Genomic DNA, 24,624 nt, shown 5'->3' on the forward strand with positions numbered 1-24,624 from the left:
ATAGCATTGCTGTGCTGTTTCCGTGGAGATACAATCACACCACTGCCAACCCAGGAAGGGAATGATAGCTGTATTATAACATACCCCTGCAAATAGGCAGCTAAAGCCCTGCAAACGTTAGCCTGGTGGAATCAGAACCTTTATACAACAGCCCATCGTGGACTGAGCCAGATGGCCAGCGGGATTAGAGGAGCGCTTTGATTCTATCACCTTATCTGTTATAACACAAACACATCCACCACGTCTTTGATATATTGTTGCCTTTGTGTGAAAGGTCAAATCGCACTGATCTGTGACATCCAATCTCCTGTTGACATGAACACAATTTTTCCTGGTATTAAAGATGTTGCTATAGAGTGCCACAGTATCCAAATCACCTTGTGTTTCAAAACTACTGTGCTGTCTGGCTGTAATATCTTTTGTCCTGACGTGACTTGGTTCAGCTCTGGAGAGCAACATTAGTTTGTGCTTCTTCCTCCATCTCCTTTCTGACTGAATGTATCATATAGAAAGTTGCTATCCCAGGTGTAAAAGTGGTGTTAATTGAAAGGCAACTCTGAAATCAGTAGGAGGGAGCCATTCTAGGAAACCAGAATCTGGCAGTTCCTGTTGTATAGCGTTTCTGCATCAACACAGCTGTGTGTGTTAAACAAACAGGTTGAGTCACCATTGCAGCTGTGTGTGAATGAATTAATGGAATTATCCACACAGCTCTGTGTAAGAATGAAAGAACAATCGTATCCCAGAATACATTGCGGGTTCAGGTTCACAGGTTATCTGCTCTGGCACAGGGCCGTGTGTGAAAGCGGGTGACCCATTAACCTGAACCTGCAATGCATTGTGGGGGAATTATTCTCTTCTTTTACCAGCTGATGCTTGTAGAGTACTCCAACTCCTAGTTTTATTCAGTCGGTCTGTTAAAGCTGAAGTTACAGCTGTGCCTGACTCCTCTCCCTCTCTCTGCAGCTGACTCGGGTGCCGGTGGAGGTGTGTGGACAGTACTCCACCTGCAGTGAGTGTCTGGGGTCTGGGGATCCGCACTGCGGCTGGTGTGTGCTGCACAACACGTAAGTACATCAGTGAAGCAGGGGTAGAGCAGGCATGGTGCAGGGAAAGTAGGCATGCACAGCTCGTGTGGTGCGCTGAATTTCCGGACCCTCCCCGGTCCTTGCTTAGCCTGCTCAGCGCACACACTGAAGACCCCATGCTTTACTCCCTCTGTAATGTTATGAAGCGGATGGTTCTGGTTTCTCTGGACCCCAGTTCCCAGCAGCGCCGGGGGCCGTGGAGGGCAGCGGCGGCAGAGAGCTGGCGCAGGATAACAGACGCCGGAGGAAACAGTAATAAAAATCCCTGTTCTGCATGCTGTTGGGCGGAAAATATCTGGGCCCTGTGCCTGGCGTTGTGCCTGGTTTCGCTCTCTCCGTCTCTCCACACCTCTCTCTGTTTCTTGCCCTCCTCTCTGTCTCCCTCCTCCCTTTCTCACTACCCCCACCCCCCTCAGTCTACTGGCGCAATACCCAGTCTGATAGAAACAGGGAACCCGATACCGCCGAGGCGAGCCTTGCCTAATTGACGGCTCCTCTACCTTTGCCAGTGAAAGTCCTCTGAATATTTAATAGCTCCCTGGTAACTGTAGAATCCCTGTCAGGAGGCTGGCTGGCAGCTCTGTGCAGACTTGTTCTGTTCTGTAATCCTGCTGTAGTCCCTCGGACCGGGATTAAAAACATACCCCTACAGCGCTGCTCTGGCGCAGGGCGGCTGGAGGGCCGCTTTTAAAGGGGGCCTGAGTCCCGCAGCGAGACCGATCGATACGGCCGAGACCGCGGAAGAGGAGACAGATGGTGTCGCCTGCGCCGATCGTTCAGTGTGAGAGTCACAGCTTCCCGGGGGGGGACGGGGGGGGGACGGGGGTTCGCACTTTAAGGGACACCCATTGGCTGTTTTCAGGACCGAACGTGAACCTGGGGAGTCTGGTCTGGACACACCATCCGTTTATCAATCGGCCTTCTCAACGTTCCCAGTGTTAAAATGATGCTCAGGGTCAAAAGGGAGAAAAGGTCTTCAGAGAACACCACCCTTCAGGTTTGATTGCTCAAGTGGAAATCAGCTGAAGCATGAGCTTAATGTAACTTTTCATGGACCCACTAGCCAAATGGCCTGTCCCCTATCAATCAGCACATGGAGACAGCAGAACAGAGGAAGGGTGTCTATCAGGACACCGGGGTCTGGAGAAGGGGCAGGGACAGTCTATCAGGACACGGGGGGCAATCATTCTGAAGAGCCTCGGAGGAAATATTGGGGAGGGGGCTATTAATGAGGCCCTTGAGTACTATAGTAAATACAGTATTGATTTCTCAGTAAGGTTGTGAAAGCAGCATAACTCAGCGTCCCCAGGTGCTCCCCACAGTGGAAAGCAACATTAACCCCCAACACGTGTCCAGTCAGGGGGTCACGACCTCGTACGCGCAGGTCTCTGCAGTGCGCCCGGGTTTGTGACCTCAACTGCACAGGGGTGGCAGCTATGTTTAGACAGCCCCAGTGATGGGAGGATTAGTGTGGGAGAGCAGGATCTGATGCACTTTTAATGAGAGAGATGGGTAACAAGCCTCAGAGCAGTGTCATGCCAGCAGGGGGGGCGGGGTGGGGTGGGGTGGGGAGGATCAGATTACACACAGAGTGTGGCCCAGAAATCAAACTCGCATACAGCCTGCTCACATGGGACCAGAGACCCAATGTAAGTGTGTGTGTGTGTGTGCGTGTGTGTGCGTCAGTCAGTGGTAGGAGACGTGTCACATTGTGTGTGTGGGGGGTTGGCGGGGGGGGGGGGGGGGGGCGGGGTGTTAGGGTTAAAATGATGTGCGCGTGTGTGTTTGTGTGTGCATGCGTGCGTGTGTGTGTGTGTGTGTGTGTGTGTGTGTATGTGTGTGTATGTGGGGATGCACACACAGATGTCAGTCAGTGGCAGGAGGCATGTCACGTTGTGTGTGAGTGTGTGTGTGCCCGCACTGACATGTGGCTCCACATGTGTGACGATTATCAGTGAGACACACATTGCCAGAGAGCCTCTGTCCCAGGGCTAACGGTGATTACCCGACAGCATGCTGTGGGATACACAGAGCATCTCTCTTCTCCTGTATTAAGCACATTTAGTGAGGTCAGTGCTTCTCCTAGTGGAGCATGTCTGGTCTAAACCTTTACCCTCTGAGGGCCAGCTGAATTAACTATGCATTAGCACCACACTCAAGCCCCACCCTCAGAGTATCCAATCACTCACTCCAATGGAAACTGGCACCTATTCTTCCAGACATACTACCATGGGAGTCTGACCTGAGGAACTATCACTTAAACCACCTGGTGTTCTCCGTTACATTTCCTATTGGTTCAAGGAGACTTCCTCATCTAGAGCCAATAACAGTATATAGCCAAACTTCAGGTCATCCCTTGATCCCTTGATACAGCTTGTGTATTCACTGTAGTTAGCTGGGCTGGGTGTCTTGGTCATTGGTATGTTGGTGCCACACATGGGATGTAAACCTGTAGTGTCCTGGTTACAAGCCCACTTCACTACTATGCCGCATTGATGTCCTGTTATTAGGAGGGGACAAATTAATTCTGCGGAAAAATGTGGAGAAAATAGAGGATATAATGGGTCAAATCATGGAATTTGGCAAAGCGAGCAATCACCGCTAATTTTCATTCTGACCCCGATTAGAGAAGTGAAGTGTGGGTCCTTGAGCAGGTGCTCAGTGAATTAACAACAGCGTTGGATTATGCAGAGATGTTACCTATGTACTAGCTGTGCCCATCAAGTTTGGCTCTGTGTTAGTGATAGTTTTATTATGTAAATGATTAGATATTTATTTGATTTCTCTTTTAGCATTAACATGCACAGCATTCTTAATCTGAATTATGGTGATGTGTTTTATTCAGGAGGTTGGTGTTTTGTGTGTCAATCAGCGGACTTGACTTTGCCCTGTCTCACTTCACCGTAGCGATCATTACCATACATGACCTTGCTCATTAATCAGATTCATGTAACACTAATGAGATACTCCGGAAAAGTGGGACCGTGGAACCAAAAGCAGTATAAATGTTGAGGGAGAAACAGAATTCAGTTCCGGATGTTTGTGTTTGTTTTTTGTGTTTGCGCGCCTTTTATTTTTCTCACAAACTGAATTCCTGTAATGAATTCCGCCAGGGCTTTTAGCGGATCGGTTTGCTGTGGTTTCAGCGGCAGAGCGTTTTCCATAGATCTCTTTAGTCTCCAGCTGAGAGGGAGGGGAAGGAAGATGCGGCAGGATTGAACGCTGTTGCGATTGTCTCCTGTCTGGCCCGGGGGAATGCGCCGTGCCCTCGTCTGATGCAGACACACAGGGCCTGGAATGAGAATCCACAATCTAGCATGGAGAGAGAGAGACAGAGGAGTGACACACTATGTCACCAGCTGTCTAAGAGTACCACTCTGAGAACCCTTCCTCCTCTCCAATCATCTGTCTCCGAAACTATCCAAAGCTATCCTCTACCCCCTCATTGGCTAACTATCCGCTCTGTGCAGCACAGTGGCCACTACACTGACTACACACCGGCCTCTCTTCTCCTGTTGCCATATCGCTGTGGTGTTTCTACAGGGGTTTGAGAGTATTGTCATTTCCTGAGAATGTTTCACCGTATTGCACTGCAGGTCTGCTGGCCGTGGGCTATCACAGAGTTAAAACACTGTCAGTTCAACTCTGAGCGATGGATGGGGCTGCATGGATTTTAATAAGACGTGGCGTCAGGTTTGTCGGAATGAATCTGAGATTCCTCGTCAATTTAACCTTTCATCAATACTGACAGGCAGCGTCTGCGTAATGTGCAGGGTAATATGTGATATCTCAATATATATCGTAATATTTACTTCAGTCTCAGGCAAGATCATTCGGCTATCTAGAAATTAAATCTATTTGCATTCATGTCTGTGTCAGTGTTTGATCTGTCGTTCAGCCTTATGCCCCACAGCTGAGTTCTGTTTAGTGGATCAATCTCTCTCTCTCTCTCTCTCTCTCTCTTTCTCTCTCTCTCACTCTCTCACTCTCTCTCTCTCTCTCGCTCTCTCTCTCTTGCTCTCTCTCTCTCTCTTTCTCTCTCTCTCTCTCACTCCCTCTTTCTCACACATTCTGTCTCTGTCTGTGTCACACATGTACGTATTGCACACACAGGCATGTAAGAGGCGCTGCAAAGGGTGACAGTCGTGGCTGATAGTGACAGCTGAGATGTTTGGACTCTGACAGCAAAGCACAAGAAAAGGCACAGTTTAGGGACCGTGATGAGGTTCATTTGGATCCATGGATTCATCAATGCTGCCTTCGCCATCTATTGGTCAAACAAAGGTACTGCCATCCCTTTGAGGGAGCTGTGCACTCCAGCCAGTCATTTAGGGAAGGGCAGTAGTTTCTAAGGCTGTTTAGTTAAAAAAAAATTAGTGTTAGTCCAGTAGATTAATTTTTGACTGCATGTTGCTCAGTTCTTATGTTCTTAACTGTGTGTCATTAATATCTCTGATAAATGAAATACTCTTTTTCTCTCCTCATTCAGTTTTCGAGTGTATTTGTAGGCCCGGTGTCTCTGTGCAGTGCTGCGTGTGTTGTGTGCTGTGGGAATGCTTCAGTGTAGGAAAAGCTAAACACTACTCTGAAGAGCCCTGATTCAGATGCTTTACCTTCCTCCAGTCTCCATGTACCTGAGGTGATTGGTGGTCTATGACAAGCGTGGGCCAATGGGTAGTCTGAGCCCAGCAGAGAATGCTGCTGTGTTTGGGGAAGGGCCACGGGTGGGGTTGGGGGTCTCCATGGGTCTCCTCTTCCTAAGGGAAGGAAGCGAGCTCCAGAACAGACACCCCCGCCCAGACAGAACGTGCACAGCTGCAGGCGCTCTTGGCTGCAGAACACAGATGGGGCCATTTCTCTCTGTCACCTGCCCTGCCAGTCACCCTTCACCTAGCCCGCCGTCCCCCCCGTCACCTGCCCTGTGTCTCACCTTTCACCTGCCCGGGTGTCCGCCTCGTCACCTGCCCCGCCACTCACCCTTCACCTGCGCTGCTGTGTGACTCATCACCTGCCCGGCCACCCACCCTGTCATCCACCTGTCACCTGCCCTGCTACAGCGTTAGCCAGGCACCTAGAGGGAGACAGAGAGGAAGAGACAGGGTCACCGGGGAGAAAGAGAAAAAAGTGACTGAGAGAAAGAGCAGAAACACAGAGTGATAGAGGGATAGAGGGACGGGAACATGCACTAATGAAGGAAGAGGAAGGCAGACCGATGGGAAGGACGAGAAGAGAGTGAATGAAACTAGAGTGATGCCAAGGGAGAGATATGCAGAGAGACTGTGATAATCAATAATGAATATATACAACATAAACAGATGTTACGGGATGATGGAGCACATTTCCGCTGAAACATGAGCAGAGGGAAAGGAGTTGTAGAATGTTTGTGAGAGGCTGACATTAGCGCTGATGCTGAGGGAGAGGAAAAAATGAGGAATGAGTGACACCAGCACCAGCCAGACCATGCATTCCCAGAATTCCTAGCTGCAATGCCAGCTTGAGGAAGGTAGAGAATGTTGAGAACACTTTCTAAGAAGGCTAAGATGCCTAGATTCACCTAGATTCAGTTAATACCAATCCATCTTCAGGAGAAATATGTTTTTGTCATGGCATGACACTGGATAATCTGTGGAGATTTTTTTGAGATTGATTGATTGGTTTATTCATTCTTTCAGTCAGCCATTGAATAGGTGGAGCTTGACAGTTTCAATTGGATCCAGGGCTTAGTGTCTTGTCACAAGTGCAAATTCATCTGACAAAAGCCATTTCTCAGACCTGACATTACTTTTCCCAGGACAGTTTTGAAACTGCACGGCTAATGTTTTACTTACGAGTGAATTCACGTTCTATAATACCATTCTGTTCCCTCATTGACATGATATTGATTGCGGATGGACCTATATCTGAAACCTTGTTTACTTTACAGAATTAAATGCATGCTTACAAGGAGAAGTATCAGTGCCACAGCTTTCTGAAATGGATCAAGATTTTTTTTTTTCTTCATTTAACAATTTAGAATTTTTTTCTTTTCTCAATGAATGTCTGGGTAGACACTCCATCCGTGTTCTAACTACCACTTTAGTTACAGCCTCCATTCAGATATAAATATAAAACGTTAGTTACAAATTCTATTCAGGTTCAAATGTAGTTATAATCCCTGCTCAGTATTGATTCGTTTTCAGAGAATCAACTTGGCTATCTATTTATAAAAAAAGAAAACTGACTCTTCTGGTTGTGTTTTTTCATTAGTGCAAAGGATCCCTATACACAAAGACACAAAGTCCCAGATATGGCACAGAAAGACCCAAACTGGTGTGGTGTGTTAGGTCCAGCTTGATTCAGCCACACCTTGTGTGATGGGTCACAGGTCACTCACTTATAACTTACGGAAATTTGAGTTGTACCAGTACCAGTACCATTTGTGGGCCCTCAGCCCTGGTCCTGGAAGGCTGAAGAGTCTTTGCGGGGGATAATGTCTCTTTGGTCCCCGCTAATCTCACACTTGACCGATGATCCCGGACCTGCTGGGATCAGTCAGAACACTGCTTTCCCAGGGGAGGAATCGGATCAGAACCACAAAGGTGTTTAATGATACTCCTCTGCTCTGGTGTGTGTGTGTGTGTGTGTGTGTGTGTGCGTGTGTGTGTGTGTATAAATCTGGTTGGGGCCACTGGGCTGGGAAATGACACTGGCTCTGTGGGACTCTTAATGACTGTGGCTGGACGGTGCTTTACTGTGTCCTCCACAGAGCAGGTAGAAACAGAGACAGAGCCTGAGGAACAGCAGTCACTGAGGCCAGACTGAAAAATTCATGTATTATGAATGCTATTTTTAATGTTATTATTTAATTTTAAGGTTGAGAGAAAAACTGAGAAGAGCAAAGAGACACTGATACGAAATTGAGAAGAAACTGAGAGAGAGAGGGAGGGGCAGTGATCAGGCTGGGATAACACAGTGCCTGAGAGGGAAATCCATTCTAATTCATCCATTCGTCTAATTCTTTAGGTTTTGTTATTAGTCCACTTGCTACAGTAAATTTTGTCCATGGTTTATTTTATTAGGTTGATTTGCAAATTTCCATGTTTACCGTATTGCATGACTGATAACATGTTCTGAACGTCAGAGAAAGTAAGAGGGAAAGAAATAGTTTAAATTTACTGGAATGGTACATTATTTTGAACAATGTAATTGGTTCCTTTTTGGAATTTTTAAAATTGTTACTTATCATTTCCTCATCAGTGTAATTAGTTCTCTGGTATGTGTGTATATGCAGAATGTATGTTTTATGGCATTATCTTGTGTGTGTATGTAATGAACTGAAATGAGGCACAGAGAAAGGAGAGAGGGAGAAAGGCTGTGGAGAGATGAAGAGAGAGAGAGGCAAAGAGCAGAGTGGGTGGCTGAGTGGCAGCTCAGTCTTCTCCTGGCTGTCGTGCTTGTACTGTGTATTGTAGCTGTATGTCATTGTCAGCTGCTGGAACATGCATAGCTTTCATTCCCTGCACTGCCTCACCTTCTCTCCGGCATTAAATATGCATCAGGCCTAAAGTCTCAGGGACGCAGCTCCAGCCTGCAGAGCTTACTGTGAGTGCTCCCATTGGCAGCTACAGCGTCTGTGCAGCTGTCTGCAAGCCCCCCATTCGCTTCTACAGCGTCTGCGCAGCTGTCTGCAAGCCCCCATTCGCTTCTACAGCGTCTGTGCAGCTGTCTGCAAGCCCCCCATCTCCTTCTACAGCGTCTGCGCAGCTGTCTGCAAGCCCCCCATTCGCTTCTACAGCGTCTGTGCAGCTGTCTGCAAGCCCCCCATTTGCAGTTACAGCGTCTGCGCAACTGTCTGCAAGCCCCCATTCGCTTCTACAGCGTCTGCGCAGCTGTCTGCAAGCCCCCCATCTCCTTCTACAGCATCTGCGCAGATGTCTGCAAGCCCCCCATTCGCTTCTACAGCGTCTGCGCAGCTGTCTCCAAGCCCCCCATTCCGTGCTACAGCGTCTGCGCAGCTGTCTCCAAGCCCCCCATTCCCTGCTACAGCGTCTGCGCAGATGTCCGACAGGCTCCCCCATCTGCACAGTTGACTGGAAAGCTGAGGGTGTGAATGTGAGGGTACGCGCGTGTATCTGGCTACAGCCTCCGCTTCCAGGAAACCATCACCTCCTCCGAGCACCGGATTCACAGCCTGCAGCCCTCAGAGTCCTCCCGCAATTGTTTTTTTTTTTTTTTTAATGAATAGCAACTTTAAAGCTGCGTCGCTAACAAGGGTCGGCGCACAAGAGGCCAGCGCTGAGGAGGGTGGGAGGGCTCAGATCCACCCATAATTGCTCGGTGTAATCCCAGCGCACAGGGAAACACACCGAGGACGATTCCCTCTGAAGGCCAATTTGCTGTAATCCTTTCAGCGCAGCCTCTATTAGCGTCATGTTAAGCGCTGTTTACTTAAGATCAAGTACATGTTTGATGTGTAATTGGTGATGAAATTATTCAAGGGTCTTTTTTTTTAAAAAACATCTGATTATAGCCGTCCTACTGTTTTCTGACATTTTTACGGTTGCGATAATGCTAATTCTGTTATTGGACAAGCATGAATTATTTATGACACCAGCAATTAGGAGATTAGTGTGAAACAATTTATGGTTTTGATGTGATTTTGACTCCCCTCCTCTTTGTATTAGAGAAATGTGCTTGGACCATGAATGGACAGAGGCTGGAAATGTATCAGTGAAGTGGAGGGTTTTTTTCCCTGATTTTATATTTATTTAATTATCTAAATTATTAAATTTAATTATTACATTTTTTAATTAATTTATTTATTTTTGCAGGAGGGAGAGTTAAAATGACTTTTTCAATAGGGTAAAATCTGTGCAAAACATACCTGTTGATTTGTCAGTCAAAATGCAATCCCAATGAACTGACTGTGGTCATTAAGAAGGGCGTGACGCTGCATAGAGGAGCAGTGCTTACCCTGATGCCCAGGACCTGTCAGTCTGGACACACGGCCATCGTCCGCTTCTTTGCATTAGCAACACTATCCACGGCTGCCTTGATTCTGCACGCCTCTGCTGCAGGAGAGGAATGCTTTCTCCACCAACTTAAGTAGCTAAACAACGTAAAATAAGCGCAAAGTCTGCCTCCACAAGCTCCACCCCCGTCCTCACCTGGGGAGGTTACAAGGTCGGCCAGGCACCCCTCGCCACCCTGACCCTAAAGAACTTTTTGGTTCCCGCCCCCACCCCCTGTCCCGTCCCGTCCTCTGAGGTCCGAGAAGGAGGAGAGGAGATAGGGAGTGATCTATCCGCTCTCTCCTGCGGGGAACAAAGCACTCCATTATTCCAGCATCTGCGGCTCCTGTCACTCCTCAAACAAAGCTGTTTTTACTGTGCCGGCTTGAATTAATTGGTGCGAGGAGCAAGAGGCATCTTCTCAGTGCATCTCACACACACACGCGCACGCACACATACAAACACACACACACGCACACACACACACACACACACACACACACTGAGGTGCACTCCTCTTGAAGCAGGCAGCGCACTGGCTTTTGATCATGCAGACGCCGTTGTGGTCGTCTGGCTCGCGTCTGTCTGGACCTGAATGTGGGTCACTACGAGGCGAGCACTCCGAGAGGACGATCACAGAGAGGGAGAGGGAGAGGGAGAGAGAGAGAGAGAGACGCTCTGGCAACACAAATGTGTTTGTCATGCCAATAAAGTGAAATTGAAATTGGAGAGAAAGAGAGAGAGAGCGAGGGACTCAGAGGCTAGCTCCCGTGATTGGTTCCTTTGATGTGATTTCACTCTGTTCATTATTCATCAAAGTAACAAATTCTTTCATGTTCAGACCTCATTTGCATAATGCAAGCAACAAATTACCCCTCAGTTTTTCTTTCTTCAGTGCAATAGTTTACCTTACTAATGATAAATTACAGAAGCAGTTTTCTGAAAATTCCAGAGGCCCTAAAATGAATTTAAGCAGCAGCACAAACAGCGTACAGTTTAATTGACTACCAACAATTACATTTGAAACCTAAATGAAAGATTTCGCTGTCAGTGGAGAAATGTCCTTCTGCTTTCCCAAATTCACCATGATCATTTTTGTGTGTTCCTCCAAACCAGTTTTAGTTTCCTAAAGAGGTGTCAGTTTGTGGCAAATCTGCTTTTCCTCATGTCCTGAGGCTTAATTTTGAAACCTGCTGTTCAGTCTTCCAACCCCAAGGTGGTGATACAGTCTCCTCATGTAGACTTTGTCCATAGTCATAAAACTGCAGTAACGTAATGATCTTAGCTCTTCCTCATTGCATACCTGCATACCTATAAAAGGAGTTGCATATCTCTTAATTGTCATCTATTTGGACATATTTCAAACTATCTATTGACAGGATACCGAACTGATTGATGTGTTCTGAAATATATTTGTAAACTAGTGATTGTAAGCTACTGATTGTGCACAGACTTGTGATTAATATATATTTTTACGTAACCCTGTTTTAATTCGAACTAAAAATGGGGAAAATTTAGTTTTCTGTGTCCTCTTTGAGAATGCTTTCCTGTCATTCCTGTCATGTTATGACAGGAATGACAGGAAGTCATAAATGACAAAAGTCATAAAATAAAAACTATGCACAAATCAGATACAGAAGCAACATATTACAATAGAATAACAAGACTACATAAGGCATACAGACTTTAAAGCTCTCACCATACACCAGACATTCAATCAATCACTTTTCCTTTATTGCATCTTGGGCCTCTGCTAGACCATAAAGATTTTCCAGTAGACTTGTTGCAGGGCTTTGTACAGAGCTCAACCTTAAAAGTATACAACAAGTCAAACTATGTCAAATCTTTTACCCGTCTTGATATCAAAACCAGGGAGACAGAGGGATATCAGTCATGCATGGGGAAGCCTGCAAAAAAAGAGTTCAATAGAAGAAATTTTCATCTACTGTAGGGGCAATTTACATGGCAACATCACATCACATATGATTGTGGCCAAAATCAATTCAATTTTCTTTGTAGGAAACTGCAACACTGTTTTTATGTTGCCAGCACATGAGGAGTCCTCCACACCTGCTGTCTTATAATGGGTTTTTAAGTAATCACACCTTTTTTAGCTGAGCATGTTTTTATTCATGGAATGAGAGAGAATTCAGAATATTTCCTACTTGTAATTGCATTCTGGTGAGCTAAAATTTCGAATATACATAAGCAAGGAGAGACAAAGAGATGGAGAGAAAGAGAGAGACAGACAGACAGAGAGAGAGAGAGAGAGAGAGAGAGAGAGAGAGAGAGACCTAAAGCTGATTTCTGTGCTTGTGTGATAGTTTCTAAGAAATATTTAGTCATTGAAGCTGACAGCTCGACATGGAGGCCTCTCAGGAACCACTGTGAGCTAATCAGCAGAGTGAGTTTCCCCACAGTGCCAGGCATGGAGCTTCTCTCTCTCTCTGTGGTGCTTGGGGCGTGCGTCCATCTGGGTTCAGACAGGCTCAATAGTCTAATGTGTGCTACACAGCAGCAGGGGCTCTCATTTGGTCAGGAAGCAGAGGCAGGAGGGGGCCCGCAGTGCGTTAGAAAGGTGTCATCGGTTAATGATTGCACAGCGATTGGTTAGGAGATTGTTCGCAGCTTCTCCTGACATGCGGAGAAGGTTGTTTTGAGCTCTCTGCTGTGCGGCACGTGGCTGAGCCAATTGTGAGAGGCAGCAAGCTGTGAGGTTTTTTTTTTTTCTTTGTATTTTTTGGCTTTTTCCCCTCCAACGTTTGGAATCACCGATGAGGCTTGCCTTGCCACCAGCAGCTTCTACACCCATGCAGGAGCCCTGAAGTGTGACAAGTGCAATCTTCCGAAACGCTCGCACGCCGAGCTGTGTCCGTTTCCAAACCTGGGATGGGCACGTCTCCCTGACGTCAGCTGAGAATCTCGCAGGTGCCTTGCAAGTCGCATTCGACCCCATATCGTGTTCCGTCGCTGCGGACTCCTGGTCATTGTCGTCAAATGACGCACTTCAGATTCGATCCCGGGTCTTTTGTGTAGGACTCAGAAAAATGCCAGCCGAGCCACTCTGGAAGCTATGGTTTATAATCACCTCAAAGGAGACACATGGGGGATCTCTTTGGCAGTGGACTGAGGTCGTTCCAGTTCAAGGGGAGCCCTGGAAGTGAATTGGAATTGTTAAAAATGGAACTAGATTTGAAAACAATACTTTTTTTAAAGTCGTGCCTCCAGTTTGGTTTGTATTTTGCCATGGTTTATAGATTTTCACTACGCTGACATTACCTGCTTTCACAGGGAGAACAGGGAATGATGTCACTTCGGTGATGTGTATCTGCTCTGGGAGGTGAAAGAGGCAACAATATCCCACAGGTGCAGCTGCTGTTACAGGTGCAAGAAGCCACCCATGGCGTCACTCAGGTGACAGGTTTTCCTTACCTTATCTTACAGATGTACCAGGAAGGAAATGTGCCAGCGCTCTGCCGAGCCCAGGCGGTATGCCTCAGACATCAAGCAGTGCGTCCGCCTGAGTGTCCACCCCAGCAACATCTCAGTGTCCCAGTACAGCGTCACGGTGGGTGTGATTCACAGTACAGCATCAAAGTTTCTCTGTCAGAATGTCAGCTCCACAACACCCCTCTGTCTCATGGTCACACTGACTTCTTGTCTACTCTGCCTTGTCTGTACCCAATTCTGAGGCAATTGTGTTGTGTTGTGTTTTTTTTTTATTCTGTGGTGGAAACTCGTAAACCCACAACAAAAAAGTCTGTCCTATGTCATGGAAGAACCTGTTTTATTAAACCCTGTCCTCATTTCTGTGGTACCTCAAACAGGTAGGTATATGTCCTCTCAATTCTATGGTACCTGCCATATGACAGTGCTGAGCAGGAGGTCATTCTTAGCAGCCACTCCCAGAAGGCCTCTTTTTCTGAATGGATCCTGATGTTTTATGATTGGCTGCCTGTCAGTTAGTGGTTTCAGACTGCAGGTTTACTCTCATTGAGTAGGCAGACATTTTCTTTTATGCTTTGATTATCATGCAGCCTTGATTCCCTCCTCCTCAGCATGTGTTAAAGAGGCTCTTTATCATGAAAGCCTGGTATCGGTCTCCTTGGTGTGGAGGGAAGGCAGAGAAAACTGCAGAAGGCCCTACTTAGAATTACTAAACCTGGTCCGTCAAATCCCTGCTTCGCAATCATATAGAACTAAGGACGTATATCCACAATTTACAACAGCAGGGACGGATTTGACTCCATTAATTATGAGTCATCTGTGTGAACAGTAATTAGGGAGATGGGAAGGTTTTTGCAATGTTCTAAATGCTGTAAATCAGCCATTCCTTACTGAATATCCTATCTTTCTTCAGAAACACTACAGTACCGACTGTCTTTACAACCCACATACCTTAATTACCTGTACCAAAAAGTAAAAGAAAAGTTTTTTTTTATGCTTTACTGACTTCAGGAAAACATTTGATTCAAAAACTGCAACAAAAACTCAGGAAAGTAGGTACTTCCATTCTCTGTGAAGAAACGCCTTAGAACATATGCTGACGTACAGTTAACTTGGACTTAAAATCAGTGCACCAGAGATCTAGTCTGTCAATCAATGCAGAAAAAGAAAAAACCATGGAGAAAAATAAAAATTCCCATTAGAATTTGGGCTAAAGTGTTTGATAATGTCTTCCATTCATACTGAAGAGGAACATGGGGTCCGCCCAGTCAGCAGGACCACACAAAATGGGGGAAAACAACAGAGCTGAGATCCTGCATAATTCAAAATTGTGTAAAAACGTGCTTTGAAAAGCCCCCATTCTTAGAGTTCATGTGAGGCAGAGCGCACAGACTGTCCCGGGCTGAGGTTTGTCTTTAGCGATGCGGGTCACGCGCTCACATGACGGGGGCGCTGGCGCGTGCGACAGGTCTGCGTGTTTCCAGCTCGTCCAGGTCGGCTCCGCGCACGGGGAGCGGTGAGAGCATTTAACCTTTCTCCGAGAGCGTGAATTACCCCGGGCCGATTCGCCGCGTCTGAAAGCCGGGACTCCTGTGGCACCTTCACAGACAGGCAGGGCAGACCCTGACCTTTTCCGTTATTAAATATATGTTTGAGAAGATAAGCTGAAGCCCCCACCAGAGTTCTCTTTTGCAGGAAACGCTTGGGTTCTGAAATTTGCGTTTCGCGTAAAAGGTAGAGGCATCGTTATTTGCCTGAGCTTGTCATCTGGCATATGTTAAATACACTGTTCTGGATTCCTGTTTTGGGTTGAAGGCTGTTAGTTGTAAGTATTCTTGAACTTCAAGAAGTGTTAGGTCACTATTTTAGCTGTTAAAATCCTACATTTTTATCAATGAGAATGGAGGTCTTCACTAAGCCCCAAAGGCTTAGAGTGGGTTAGAGGTCAAATTCACTTCTGTTACCTGAAGCCTCTTGATTTGCAAGTGGTAGCACTTTCACCCCCATCACTGAGCCACAGCTCCAGTCTGTGTCTGTAACTGTAAAGGTAATTGATGCCATTTAATCCAAATCTTTAATGTGACTTCCCTGGGCAGTGATCCCAAAGGCTCCTGGTGCTGAGACAGACACAAAACGTTACATCCTCTCTCTCAGATCAGACTCCGGAAAGCCATTTCCCAGCACTGAGTGCGTGATAGCTGGCTGCCGAATTGGATTCTTCTCCTCTGCAGTCAGAGTGGTTTAAAACGCTTTTCTGCCTTTTCATTCCGGCAAGCCTTTTTCCATTAGTTTGTGAGAAGAAATACTCTTTATGTGGATAAACCCTAAAACACAAGGTCAAACACTGAACTCTGATGTTGGGACTGTGGCAGTATGTGAGTTCTATTCAACTTTATTCAATCTGTCCTTCAGATCATTAAAAGATGGAATACCACTGCATACAGCCTAAAGCCCTGTATTGGTTTTCTTCTATATGATTTATCATGGCTCTGCAAAAAAAAATTGCATTAAGCATCTTACATCTGAGTCGTGATAAAACATGGATGACAGACTTTGAGAGCGACCATCTTTGCATCTGAATACACTATTCACATCTGAGATGCTATTTCGTGGAGGCACGTGAGCGTGTGTGAGAGTCTCGGCACATTCATGGAGCATGCATTGGCTCTCAGATGACTGCAGAAATTTAATTCTTTTTGCAGTCCTCCTGAAAGGACCGAGTAAGTGCAATGGCAGAGTCAAGGAGGCAAGTGCTTTTGTGTATTTAGCTTTGAAAAGAAAGGCCGTATCTTCTGTGGACCTTGGTCCCAAATTCTTATAATCAAACTTGCTCATTAAATGGAAAATGAAGGAGCTTTTTAAATTTACTTGAAGAAGTGAATAAAATAAAAGCCCATTTGAAACTGAAACTCAGAGAAAATGCTTGATGGTACACTAGGTCTCAAGACTCTGCCCGGCTTTTCAGGGGGCTGCTCCAGTGGGTAACCTCTCGCTCTTTCCTTCAGCTGGTCCTGGAGGCCCACAACGTGCCGGAGCTCTCTGCAGGGGTGCACTGCTCGTTTGGGGACCTGGCAGAGATGGATGGCCTGGTGGAGGGGAACCGTATAAAGTGCAGCTCACCCGCAGAGAGGGAGGTGCCCCGCATCGTCGTCAGCAAAGGTGGGAGATCACCTGTTCTGTCACTAGACCACAGAATCCAAAACACATCGCGATACTACACATACAATCTGTCTAATCTTGTTCTAAGCCATTGCGGGATTCAGCTGTTCATTTCTCCTGTGTACCGATAGGGCTTTGATTGTGTCTGTTGTGTTTGCCGATGTGGGCAGGTGAATGAGGCTTGTGTTATCATTAAGTTGGAGCAGAGTTTATTTTCTCCTCCCCATTGAGAGTAGCCAGGGAAGTGATGGAGGGCAGTAAAGTGCTCTCTCAGGGTCGGCACCAGTCATGACAGGAACAGGAGGAGCTGGTGGGACGAGCCAATCCCTGCGGCCTGGTAGGCTTCTCACTCCAGCCTCTGAGGCTGCAAACAGTCTCCCACAGCATCGAGGAGACGGAGAAACAGGTTTCTGAGTGTCACAGCTCTTATCCTTTCCTCTCCTCCTCTCACCTCTGTCCTCCCCCTCTCTCCTTCCTCAGACCGCAACCACACAAACAACCTACGGTGAAAAAAGAAACATAGTGAATGCATTTTGCCGTTCAGTTTGTGACTGAGGGCTCCCATGGATGCAGTGACAAGTCTCCATGGCTTCAAGGGAAGAGAAGGGAAACACTTTTACCGCATCTCCAGTCACCTCATGTTGTACTCCGCCATCTACATTAGGCAGTCTGCAAAATGTTCTGGAAATGTCTCTGTGACATTGCCACAATCTCACTCTGCTGTGACGCTGCTGGAGTTGCGTTGCGAGTCTTTCCGGATCCCTGATTCGTGTTATTTTCCCTCCGTGTGGAGACAGACGGGTCCCTTTCTGTGGCTCATTAGGAAAGCCAGGATTACAGACATGCTGGGGGGGGGGGGGGGGGGGAGCGGTGCTAATTTAGACAGATTTACTGTCAGGAGCAGTTTCCTCAGATTGATGAATGGTTCTCCCCAGGCAGAGAGAGACAGGGAGGGAGGGAAACAGAGGGGTGGACAGAGAGAAAGAGAAGGATGGACAGTTAGTGACAGAGAGAGGGAGAGAGAGAAGGAGATAGAGGCAGAGTGTTCTCCCTTTGAGCGGAGAGGTCCATGAACACTCCGTTGAATTAAACATGAGGTTCTTCATTAGCTCAGACAAAAGGACACTGAAGGGTCCTCTTTGTGCCATGTTTCGATTAACTCATAGAGGGTTTTTTTTTTAGTTATTTTTTGTATCTGCCATTTCAAAGACACTTTGAAAGACTTCGGTGGAAATGATTTCGTCTCTGTGGACAGAGTGAAATGTAAAGAGTCTTCTGCCGTACAGAATGAATGGACAGGAGTGTCTCTGAGGACAAGAGCAAGCAGAAGGACAGTCCTGCTCATTTTCAAGGGAACAAAATATTCTATTGGGTTACAAAGAAAAGTAACCACACTGTTGAATAAGTAATCAGCGAATATTTATATTTAATTAATATAATCGTTTTTGACTCGTTTATATGAATAATTATGAATATAGCCTCTGTCAGAGTCCAAAGAATTATATTCAACCATTAGATTGTCAAGTGTGTCATGTTTCCTTTTTTCTTTACATGTGTAAGCTAGTGAGTGTGAACAAAGCAATATCCAGACACTTTATTGGCTTAATCGTTAGGCTTAAGTTCCCACAAGAAAACCAATATACTACTGTAGGTGTGCTGCTCTCAGTTTTTCTTCCCTTTTCATATCTGTCTGTTTTAGTAAGGTTGTATTATCACCTGTGTTCCTTGACATGTTCTTGTGGCTGCAGAGAACTCTGGGTTTCTCAGTACAAAGCCACCCTACACATCCAAGTGCAAGGTGCTTTTCTGATTGGCTGGTGTTTTCCTGGATTCTCCCCATTAGTCTGTAGAGAATGGGGTTTGTAGGGTGTGTATGGAGTGGGGTTCAGAGAGTCAGTCTGATGCGAGTTCCCTCCTGTCAGGCAGGGAAATGAATTTTCCCTCAGATGGAATAACGGTCTCCCCTGCTTTTCCTCTATGTGCCTCTTCCCTCCAGGAGATCATCAGGTCATCCAGCTGTACCTCAAGTCCAAGGAGACGGGCCTGGCCTTCGCCAACACCAGCTTCGTTTTCTACAACTGCAGCGTTCACCGATCGTGAGTGTCCCCCCGCCGCTCCTCCTCACAGAGGCGGCCAACCAGCGCCGCTACGCTGCCCCTACTTGACCACCGTGATTACGGGCTCATGTCTGTGCATTTTGAAGCAGCGTTGAAAATATCAGCTGATAATGTGTTTTTACGGTGGGCTACACAAAGAAAGCAGCGATAACACAACTGGAGTGCTTTAAATTGCAGCTCAGATTAGTTCGCGGTGAGTCTGAACCACACAGTGGGCTGAGGGTTTATGTCATGCCATGCTCGCTGTCTTTCACAACATCCCCCGCCTCCTGTCCTTCCCCCTCTCTCCCTCTATCTGTTGTAGGTGTCTGTCCTGCGTCGGCAGCCCTTACCAGTGTCACTGGTGTAAGTTCCGACACGTCTGCACCCACGACCCTCGAACCTGTTCCTTCCAGGAGGGCCGGGTCAAGCAGCCAGAGGTCAGTGTCCTGACACATCTCTCAGGTTCAGCCTGGTTTTGAATGGGTCTCAGATACAGCTTGCATAGTTTTGATTGGGTCTCAAATACAACAGGCATGGTTTTGATTGGGTCTCAGATACAGTGTGCGTGGTTTTGATTGGGTCTCACATACAGCGTGCATGGTTTTGATTGGGTATCAGATGCAGCATTCATGGTTTCCACTGGGTCTCGGATACAGCGTGCATGGTTTTGATTGGGTCTCAGGCATGGCGTTTGAAGAGGCACCTCATTGGGCCTCTTCAAAAGCTAGAAGTGTTTGTTATTCCACCAAATGTATGCACTCCATCACCAGCAGGGACAGGGTTAAAATGGATTTATGTACTGTGTACCTAAGAGGAGGGGGGAAAGCGGGGGTTTGATATCAAACCAATGAATGACGCATTTCTGCATATTTCTGTTTGACTGTTGTTTTTAGGCAGGTGCTTCATACGCCTAATGACTTTCCTTTCATTTTAATTAACCTCTCAAACCGGAGGCTATGCTTTGTCTCTATGCTCTGTGTTGCTCAGAATTAATGAGTTTGGCTGTTTACCAACAGTCCTCAGCGAAGATGACGATAAGTCATCTTTACTCAGACAAATGAAATGACCTTTGCAGTGACCTTTCAGGGATGAATTCTGTTTATTTTCCCAATTACTGCATTTTTGACACTGATCCAAATAATCCGCTGACAGTTTGTTTTAATGACTTAGAGAGTACTGCCTCTGGCAGAAAGGTCCAGGGTAAATGTAGTGCGTTTCAGTGTCTGGTCTTTATGTATCATGTTTCAATGTCTTATGTGTGTATCATGTTTCTAGGAGGTGTGTATTATGTTTCAATGTTCTATGTGTGTACCGTGTTTCAATGTCCTGTGTGCACCTATTGTGTTTCAATGTTATGTGAGCGTAGCATGACTCAGACATTACCTGTGTAAATGTAGTATATTTCATTCTCTCGTCTTTTTGTACTATGTTTCATGTCTGTGTGTAACGTGTTCCAACGTTCTTTGCCCATAGCCTGTTTGTTTCCTGTGTGTAGCATGTTTCAAACATGAGATAACAAAGGAAATATAAGATGATAAAACTGCAAAATGCCTGTTCTTGATTTGCATGTCATTAAATTGATGTGCTTAAGGACGTGGCCATTGTACTACCTTTAAAACTTTACATTTTCCTAGTATTAAGCAGCATTGTTTAATCAGCCAATGAGGAGCTCTAGTGTCACCCACAGATGCTTCCAGGTCCTCCCCAGCTTTGCACAGTATGCCTGTGTTTCTGTCTGCCTCTTATAAATTGAGCTGCACTCATCCAGAGCACAGTGGGAAAATGAAGACAAGCAAAACGTTTGATTCCCAGCCAAGCAGGAAGATCATGAAAAGTTAACGGGTTTCATGAGTTCGGTCCCGCTGTAGAGGGTGTGGGAGCAGAACTCTAGCTCTCCCTGGCGAAGGAAACGAGCAAGTACTGCGTGCACTGGGGTTGGGAGAGCATACACAATGTTATGAAACAGCTCAGTGTATTCAGGGTTTAGTCTGACACCCCTAAATGTTACATGGGGAACTATGTACCAATTAGGCAGGGAAGAGGAGAAAAGTGTCGTTAACTCCATCCCCAAGTCAGGGTAAGGGCTTGAACCTTGCATTGCAGGGACAAAACCCAACCCATCAAAGTTGGAGCGTACTACTCTTTCTGACGGGTGACTAAGTGGTGATGCTACGGTACTGTTTCAGGTGTGCCAGATGTCTGTCTGTAGCCACAGCACTATCCCATGTGCAGTCCTCTTCTGAAGATCTACTGTCTGTCTGTCAGAGAGAAGAGGGAGAGAGAGTATACTTGGTGTGCCAATAAAGGCGATTGAATTGAGATTGTGTGTGTGAGTATGAGTGTGTGTGTGTGTGTGAGAGAGAGAGAGAGAGGCGGTGTGGGAGAGAGAAAGAGAAACGTTCAAACGCCTTTGCCTGGAGCTGTGGTGCGCATGAAACTGAGCTCGGCTGGAGAGAGGCCTTGATGATCGCCCACCATGTCGGAGAGGCGCGCGGATAGCGGCTAAAGACTGTGCTCCCCTCAAACCCCAGCCTTCAGAAGCCTCTAATTAAGGCGTCCTCCGTGCGCCGGCCCCTCCCGACGATCCTGCCGCACCGTCGCCGCGGCCGCTAATTACCCGGACCCTCTCTCGCCGCGGGACCGCAGGGCAGGCTGTGGAAGGGGCCAGCAGCGTACCTTAAGCTGTTAGCGTTATTGATGATTGCGTGCCGTTCACTGTCACCCTGCCCGTAGGTCTCCCAGGAAACGTGTGATTATGGGCGGAGCTCCGCTTTGTGGGTCAAGAGCAGAGGGCAGGGGTTCAGATTATAGGGTTGCGTGTGAAAGATAGAATGAAATGTGTGAGAGTATTCAATTCATCGCGTTTTCAAAGCCATATATGCTGCAGTGCATGAGCCATGCAAGGTCATCCACTGATCCCTCACACGTACCGATCAGCCCAAGGCAAGTGTGTTCAGTAACGCCTTTCACACATACTAATCAGCCCTACAGCCAAGTGTATTCACTCGCCCCTTTCACACATACTGATCAGTCCTACAGCCAAGTGTATTCAGTAATGCCCTTCATACATACTAATCAGCCCTACAGCCTAGTGTATTCACTCGCCCCTTTCACACATACTGATAAGTCCTACAGTTGGTTAAGGCACTTGTTCCAACAGCAGGTGAAACCTACAGCCCAAGACTGCATGTTCTATACTGCACTATGTCATTAAGTGGCAATGATCTGGAGTCCACGGTGGAAGGGAATAATTGGCTGTGTTCTGATGGGGGTAGGGTGTTTTCATTGGCCACAGACCCCTTGTTCTGCCATTATATGTTGGGGATAGAGGGAAGTTGGAGCTACCAGTTCCCTGTTTTACATTGAATAACAGTGAGGTCACACCTCTGAACCTCCAGCACCTCTGTTACTTGGGTTCCAGGGAGTAATGAGCGGGTTTTCCTTTTAACAGGTGAATTGAAATATTCATCAGTGCAACAAAGCAAAAAAGTTGAACCCCCCCATACCGGCACCCTCTTCAATTATCTATAATGAGTTTTTTTAAGCAGACACATAAAGCTTTTTATATGTAAAGCAGCCATTCATTCAGAGGGGCACAATCAAGTCATGTTAATAGCCTTCAAACACGTGTTATCCTGAATTTAACCAGGCGGAAGGGCCCTCACCGGAGGAACAAATGAACACCTTATCTTCACTCTCTCCGCTTGGAAGAGAAACATGACAGTTTGAATCAGAAAATTACAACGTGCCGCAGCCCAAAGTCCCTCACAGTTACAGTCTGTCTGTTCCGTGTCAATCATCCAATCATGTTTGGGGTGATTTTTTTAGTGTCCAATGAAAGACATGGAGTGCATGTCAATGACCAGTAGTGTGGGGTGTATTTATGACATGGTTTCAGCGCTGGCTGTGGCCTGCAAGTTCATGACGGTAGTCTGATTGATCAGCCTGTCATTGCTGAACACTTCTAGTGTAATCCAACCGTTTATCCTGGTATAATAAGAACCCATCGCTCAGAGTCTTTTTGTAAACTTAAATTTCAGGGCAGATTGTTATCGCTCATTCACTCTCACTCGCTTGCACTGTCAGGTCCTGTTCAGATGTCATGGTGGATCACAAGGGTAGCAGACAAACGGAGACAGCGTCTGCTAACTGTGAGAAAGGGCTGTACTCGTACTGTACGTTAGCACTGCAAATTTCAAGCATTTAAGCATAAGTATATAGATCAAAATGTCATTGAATGCATGTTTCCCATTATCTTAATCAGGTGTGTCCAAACTTCGGACTGATACTGTATGTGATCTGCACAGGCCTCCCTGAGCCTGTGTGAGTGGGGGGTTCTGACCCGCTGTACCGGTGCTGTTTCAGGAGTGCCCCCAGCTGCTCCCGGCCGAGCGGATCCTGGTCCCGGTGAACGTGGTGAAGCCCATCACCCTGCGGGCGCGGAACCTGCCCCAGCCCCAGTCGGGACAGCGCGGGTACGAGTGTGTCCTCACCATCCAGGGCCAGGAGCAGAGAGTGCCAGCCCTGCGCTTCAACAGCTCCAGCGTGCAGTGCCAGAACACCTCCGTAAGTGTGTGTGTGAGTGTGTGTGAGTGTGTGTGTGTGTGGGTGTGTGTGTGTGTGTGTGTGTGTGTGTGTGTGTGTGTGTGTGTGTGTGTGTGTGTGTGTGTTTGTGTGTGTGTGTGTATGTGAGTGTGTGTGTGTGAGAGTGTGTGTGTGTGTGTGTGTGAGTGTGTGTGTGTGTGTGTGTGTGTGTGTGTGTGTGTGTATATCCTTTTGAAGTGCAGTAAACAAAAAAAAAGAATTGAGGACAGCGTTTATTTCTAGCAGGATTTCAGAGCTAAGGAAGTGTTTTTGAAGGCAGTACCCATGAGGGTTAATGAGGAGGATTTTGTCTTTGAGAGAAACTGTTTTACTGAAATATTAATTTTAACACCTTTTAGGAATATTTTTACTCCAGTTGCTGTAGTAAAAACAGCAGGCAGCACAGTTCCCTTTGCAACTGAACTGTTCAGATTTATTCCCTTTTCATTTACATTCCTAGTTTGTCATTTAACATTTTTATCAAGAGCAACACAAAAAATGTTAAACAAATCAAAACCATCTTATATTTTAGATTCTTCAAAGTAGGCAAAAAATATTTAAATAAAAAAAATTTGGAAGGACATTCACAGATTGACATAAACGTCACTATTTATATTTGTCTAAGAAACAAATTTCGTGCATTTAAGCATATGTTTTTTGGTTGAAATAAAATTGAATGCATGTTTCCTGTTATCTTAATCCTTTGACTGGCACTGTACTCACATGAAAAATGGACAAGACTCACAGAACACAACTGACTCCATCTGAACACGTGTGTGGCCACTCTTTATACACTGCTGTGATAACTAGTGACAACAAGAGTATGCATGGTTCAGTCAATTTACAGGGGCATAAGTGTAGTGCAGCAATACAAGACATAATTACAATTACGTACAATTAGACCGCACAAATAATAAGGTGAAGCGGAGTAATGTTTGCTGTGAATTTTATCAATAATGTATCAGTGGTTGAAGAGCCAAACATCTGCTTTGTCTCGTCACACAAAATTTCACTCAGTGTTGTGTAATGGGTCTTAGATGTGTCAGTTGAGGTGTTTAGTCGAGAGTACTGGAACAGCACTCAATCCATATCTGAAGGCCACAGTGTGGAGGGTGCTGACCACATGGCCAGAGCTGGGGAGGGGTCTTATATAAGAGCTGTTAGACTGCAGGTGTTTGACAATCATCTGCTTGCTCCGTGGTACGGCTCTGTGAAGCTGTCTCTTCACATCAGCCGGTAAGAAGTTACTGGAAGCCT

The 24,624-nt window shown here is 46.4% G+C and overlaps 1 protein-coding gene across 1 annotated transcript in view; it reads left to right on the forward strand.

Annotated features, from left to right (window-relative positions):
- LOC118771897 (plexin-A4-like) overlaps positions 1–24,624 on the forward strand; it is a 152,869-nt gene that overhangs the window by 92,090 nt on the left and 36,155 nt on the right. Inside the window, exons 5-10 of the mRNA XM_036520044.1 lie at positions 967–1,067; positions 13,523–13,646; positions 16,531–16,684; positions 18,681–18,780; positions 19,106–19,220; positions 23,149–23,349. Of these exons, the coding sequence (XP_036375937.1) occupies positions 967–1,067; positions 13,523–13,646; positions 16,531–16,684; positions 18,681–18,780; positions 19,106–19,220; positions 23,149–23,349 (795 nt within the window). The remainder of the gene's footprint in view (positions 1–966; positions 1,068–13,522; positions 13,647–16,530; positions 16,685–18,680; positions 18,781–19,105; positions 19,221–23,148; positions 23,350–24,624) is intronic.

The sequence above is a fragment of the Megalops cyprinoides genome, chromosome 25 (genome assembly GCF_013368585.1).
Source record: "Megalops cyprinoides isolate fMegCyp1 chromosome 25, fMegCyp1.pri, whole genome shotgun sequence".
Taxonomy (NCBI): domain Eukaryota; kingdom Metazoa; phylum Chordata; class Actinopteri; order Elopiformes; family Megalopidae; genus Megalops; species Megalops cyprinoides.